Source organism: Ruditapes philippinarum, unplaced genomic scaffold, assembly GCF_026571515.1.
Source record: "Ruditapes philippinarum isolate M1 unplaced genomic scaffold, ASM2657151v2 ctg1068_1_1_1_1, whole genome shotgun sequence".
In the NCBI taxonomy this organism is placed as follows: Eukaryota; Metazoa; Mollusca; class Bivalvia; order Venerida; family Veneridae; genus Ruditapes; species Ruditapes philippinarum.
Window position 1 is genome coordinate 587,190 of NW_026864182.1, and position 5,319 is coordinate 592,508.

The 5,319-nt window shown below is 33.4% G+C and overlaps 1 protein-coding gene across 1 annotated transcript; it reads right to left on the reverse strand.

The window, feature by feature from the left end:
- Nucleotides 1-251: 251 nt before the first annotated feature.
- On the reverse strand, nucleotides 252-4,726 carry LOC132724754 (uncharacterized). The gene is made up of 3 exons (XM_060709712.1): nucleotides 4,660-4,726; nucleotides 3,245-3,318; nucleotides 252-889 (listed from the first exon to the last, which is right to left on the reverse strand). Exons 1-3 carry the CDS (start codon nucleotides 4,724-4,726, stop codon nucleotides 440-442), a joined length of 591 nt encoding a protein of 196 aa, XP_060565695.1. The 3' UTR covers nucleotides 252-439.
- Nucleotides 4,727-5,319: the final 593 nt, after the last annotated feature.

Genomic DNA, 5,319 nt, shown 5'->3' on the forward strand with positions numbered 1-5,319 from the left:
TCTTTAAAACATCAAAAACTATCACACTTTAGTTACGTCAAGCATGAATATTTTAGTAGTTACCAGCCAAGTCAGACAATTGCTCCTTTCAATTATTATGCCCGGCCTGTATGCCTGATGCGAACATTCATTTGTACAAGCAAGGTTCCAATAAGCGCATTTTGCTGTATAATAAGAGTGCACGAAGCAAGGAACCGCTAAGATTATACAGAAAACAAAACCATTCTTGTTGAAAGATATATTTTCAATAATTTGATGATAATGTTTTGCCAACAATACTGTCAGCAGCTACAGAACAATATTCCTAACAACAATTGATAACAAAACATCAATATACTAAACAACAGGACATTATGTGAAAGAAAAAAGACACTGCACCACTCAAAAGACATTGTTAGAAAGGGTCAATTGTTCATACTTTTGCGCCGACAGAAGATGCTCATAAATAATCTTTTGTGCATGTAGTTGCGAAAAATACCGCCATAAATAGTACAAAATGAACAAAATACAAGTTACAAGTCCAACGATTGCAACTTGAAGACGGTGTTGCGATTTCTGCAGAGGTATTGGGAGCTATTGAAGACCCTTCAACTTGGCCAGAAAGGGATGTCTGTGCTTTTACCAATGATTCCAAACCTGCAGGTGGACAGCATGCTTCTGTTTTTTCATTATGTTCAGGAGAATCCGTGCTTGACCATGTTGACAGAGATTGGTGAGTTGTCGGAAGATAAGCCGGACAGCATTCATATGTTTCGCATTCCAAATCATACAAGATACTTGTAAGAGCGAGGTATGGGCTGCACCAGTAGAAAGACGTGTCGTTTGGGCAGTGTGTTGAATTTTTGTTCTCCGGCAACGTTTGACATTTGCCTCCATAGATAATAGGCTTCTGATTGAAAGTAAAACATAATATAAATTCATGGTAGATATGTTACATAAGTAAGATATTAAACTACTTAGTACTGCAACACTACACAAAATATCTATCTTTTATTTAATATCTATTGTTTTTGTTTTTTTGTTTTCAATTATAGATACATGTGTATATAAATCGGTCATTATCTTTGTTATACTACAGACTATATCCGTTATTATTAACTTGTTTCTTTTTTATACTTAGTCTTTATTTACAGTTATAAATAAATATGGAATGCTATGATTGTTGTAGTAGCATTTTGTAAAATCACTGAAATCCTAGGCATTTTGTAAAATTACTGAAGTGGCTAGTCATTTTGTAAATTCCTTAACTTCTAGGTGTTTTTTTTTCAATTTTGAAATTGTAATGAAGATTTCAAGAAATTGCCTGCAGTATATCAGGCATTTTATAATTACTTTTTAAGAAACTCCCTGGAATCATTTAAGCTGTTTGTTGAATGCATTATATTTGACCAGAGGTGGTATAATGTATGACTGTATAAATGTTATATCTGGTCATTTGGATTAGTAGTAAATGAAATAAGTATCAACCATGAAAAGGGGTGAGAGACTGTCAGTAATTTTCGAGAATAAAGTTCGGCATTATTCAGATATTTACTGGTCATCTATTTAATTGTGAATATACGTGAACAACATTCCGGAAAAAAAAATAAAAAACAACTTCTCATCACATTTTATTTAAATTTAAACAGGATAGTGTTTTTTATATCTGTTACATAAATACAATAGGCATTTTACAAAATGCCTGCTTATATTTCCAGGCATTGTGTAAAACTTCTAAAAGTGTTAGTACTTTTATAGGAAAATTGGCAAGAGGGAATGGTGGAGCAACATTGAAAAAACTAGAGGGAAAGGGATGTAACTTATTGTAGAAGACAAACACTAGATGGGACACAAAAGTGTCATTACAATTGTATGTAACAATAAATGAGACAAACACCTAACAAACACAGGGAGGCACTGCTTTGGAACGTTCAGTATTATAAGCTCTACTGGGGAGTTTAAACCGGTTAATGATGCACCAATCCTAACATTTTGCCCCAGCATGCTCCTTTTAAACAAGACAATGTAAACAAGAACTGATTGAACCGGGTGATGGTCGTCGAATAGGTTTTGGACACAGAAAAAGTATACCTCTTGTAGTTTCAGAGTTATGTCACGGACAAATTAAAAGTGAAATAATTCCAAACCTAGTCAAGACAGAGTAATTGTTCTTTGCACTGCGCATCTACCCAATAATATATATCTACCGACGAAGTTTCTTGTTCATATATCTTATAGTGTTTGAATTATGTCCCGGAAAAGTTCCAAATGTAAATATGAAAAAAGGGCAATGACTCCAAAATTAGGCAAGTCAGAGTAACTGTTCTTGTACACTGCACATCTACCCAATTAGAATTATCTACTTACAAAGTGTCTTGTTCAAATCTATTTACTTTTAGAATTATGTCCTGGACAATGTTCAAAGTGTTCAAATGGACAAAGAGCAATATCCCTAAAATTAGGCAAGGCAGAGTCATGGTTTGTCTGCACTGCACTTCTATCTAATGAGATATATGTACCTACAAAGTGTCATGTTGATAACTCTTATAGTTTCAGACTAATGTCCCGAATGAAGTACAAAGTGTAAAAATGAACAAAGGGCAATAAATCCAAAATAAGGCACGACGGAGTTATGTTTTGTTTGCTCTGTACTTTTACCCAATAAGGTCTATCTACCTGCAATGTTTCATGTTGATGTCTTTTACAGTTTTAGACTTACGTTCCGGACAAAGTTCACAGTATAAAAAAAATGAACAAAGGGCAATAATTTGAAAATAAGGCATATCAGACTTATGGTTCTTGTGCACTGCATATCTAACCAATGAGATCTATCTACCTACAAAATTTCATGTTGATACCTCTTGTTCTTACAGAGTAATGGCCCGGACAAGAAGCGGACGGACGGACGGAAAACCGAACGGACAAAGCGTCGACTTTATGCTTACCTTTCGGGGAGCATAATAAAATTGAATTCTTGCCGAGCGAAATTCCAACAATTGTTATGATAATTAAAGGTGAAATGAGGAAACCACAAAAACGATCATGTAGATATTTGAACACCCAATAACCATAACAAAAGAACTTAATGTCTTAAATGAAACGTTCTATTGCAAAAGTTCTTAGTCTTAGATTGATTATAAATACATTGGTACATACAGTTAGTAGCACCCCGACACCGTCTGATGCAGCGTTTAAGAATAAATGTTGTTATTTCTTTAGACTATAATGAATACTAGCTCTTGATTTATAAATGAATGAAACTTACTAAGCAGATATCCCAATGACTGACACAATAGTCCCATCTTATTTCCGAGTCCGTGGTATAACACCAAATTTCATCTGAAAAGTGTGACTCACGTGAGAAATTGAAAAAAAACTAACATTTTTCAGATCTTCATCATTTTTCACTAATTATTCAATTACTTTCACCATCACCAGAATGTAGAAAACATTATAATGATATTGAGTAGAGTTTTATTAATATAAAATGAAAAACAGGTATCAGGACCATGGCAATAGAAGCTGTCAAGTTGAAATAACTGTAAACATAACGAATATCCTTTCATACAATTTAAATGTATCCTACTTATAACTGATGCAAAATTGCGTTGGTCGTATTACTGCTTATCATATAAAATGCTCATACTAAATCGCTGAGAGTAACCAGACGATATATTTAGTTTTGTTTTATAGCTATTCGCAATACTTATTAAACGTATGCTCATTATAGACCAATCCACTTAAACAGTATAAATTATGATACAGTAAACAATACTATTTTCATACGTTTCCGTCTTTCTAACAATCATTTCTGAACTAATACAGAAAATTAATAGAAAAGTTCTAAATTAAAAAAAGACTCTATAAATAGATACAATACACGTGTAAATGGTTAATATGGCCTTACACTGTCCATCGGCGTCTCTGCAATAGTTATGAGCTTCGTTAACGGAAACGTCATTCGGGAAGTGATTGGAAGTGTTTGTTGTATGTTGGTGAGGTTGTTGACTGTCCCAGCGCTGGCATGTATATCCGTCCAGTGTCACGTTCAGAGTACCGCTATATGATGGGGCGTCAATGCATTCTTACATGAAATACGTAATAGTAACACAGTTACAGCATTGTCATATACACTGGTAAAAGTATACAAATAAATCAGTGATTTATCCATTTTTCTCTAGATTCCCTTATTTGCATATTAATATTTGATATTTTTACTGAATTATTTAACAATTTATTTTTTAAATTTCATCAATGTCAGCAGTATATTAAGAAATGAATATTTCAATTATCTATTGAAAAGTACGTAGATCTAATGAATATTTCTGAGCTTTTTTAAAACGTGAGTAATAAAGTGTTCAGTTGCATTAAAATAACTATTGAATTGATATATTGACAAGCCTGCAGCCCTGTACTAAAATATTTCATTGACCTTCGGGGAAAAAAACTTAATATTGTAATGCAATAATATTGTAAAAAATACTTTTGAACTCTGTCAAAAAAGAATGCAACAACTAGTTGAAAGTTCTATTGAAATGTCAGCATTAAATATAACAGTTATCTACAAAGAAGCATGCACCGACTTAGTAGTGTATAAAAGAGCGATATAATTATATGTGTCTTATACTAACATCAGGAATTTTTTACCATATATTTTTATTTACGTATAAAATCCTTTACCTCCATTAATAGTAGTTAAAAGACAGGCAGCTATCACTGTAAATATCCGCTCTATTCTGAGAGCCATCTCTGTGGTTTTGAAGAAATAAGATCAGACAATGTGACTTTGCCGCAGAAACTCTCCTATTTATTCACGATAGAAGGAGCATTCCCATTGGTAAGTGTATAATTTCCTTTAAGTATCACGTGGTTTACATTTTGTATTTACATTGAGACTATATTTGGTCAGCTATACATAGGAAAATCTTTATTAGTTTCTTTTTTAGTTAAAGAATGTTATGATATGAATTTTGATTATATGCAAAGATGTTCGGATTTAAAAGATAAGAGAAACTTAAACAAAACAAATCAAAACTTATATTTTCTGGTCCTTCGGGATCATTGATGCCAACACTATAAAGTGTTGAGAATTGAGTACCGCTCAAGCCGGTGCTAGGGGGCGTGAGGGATGTTGCACTGATTCATTATCTCTCATGTACAGACTCAATCAAACCGAGTCTGCAATTCTTATGTTATTTTGTTGTGATTAATGCTTCCGAGGGATCACTTTGTTTCCAGAATTTTGTACTTCACAACAGCAGGTGTCAAGTGCCGTGTGGCAGTCGTAAAAAGTTGCCCCGTACTTCACTTCAGTGTTGTTATATTTTCTGGTCCTTCGGG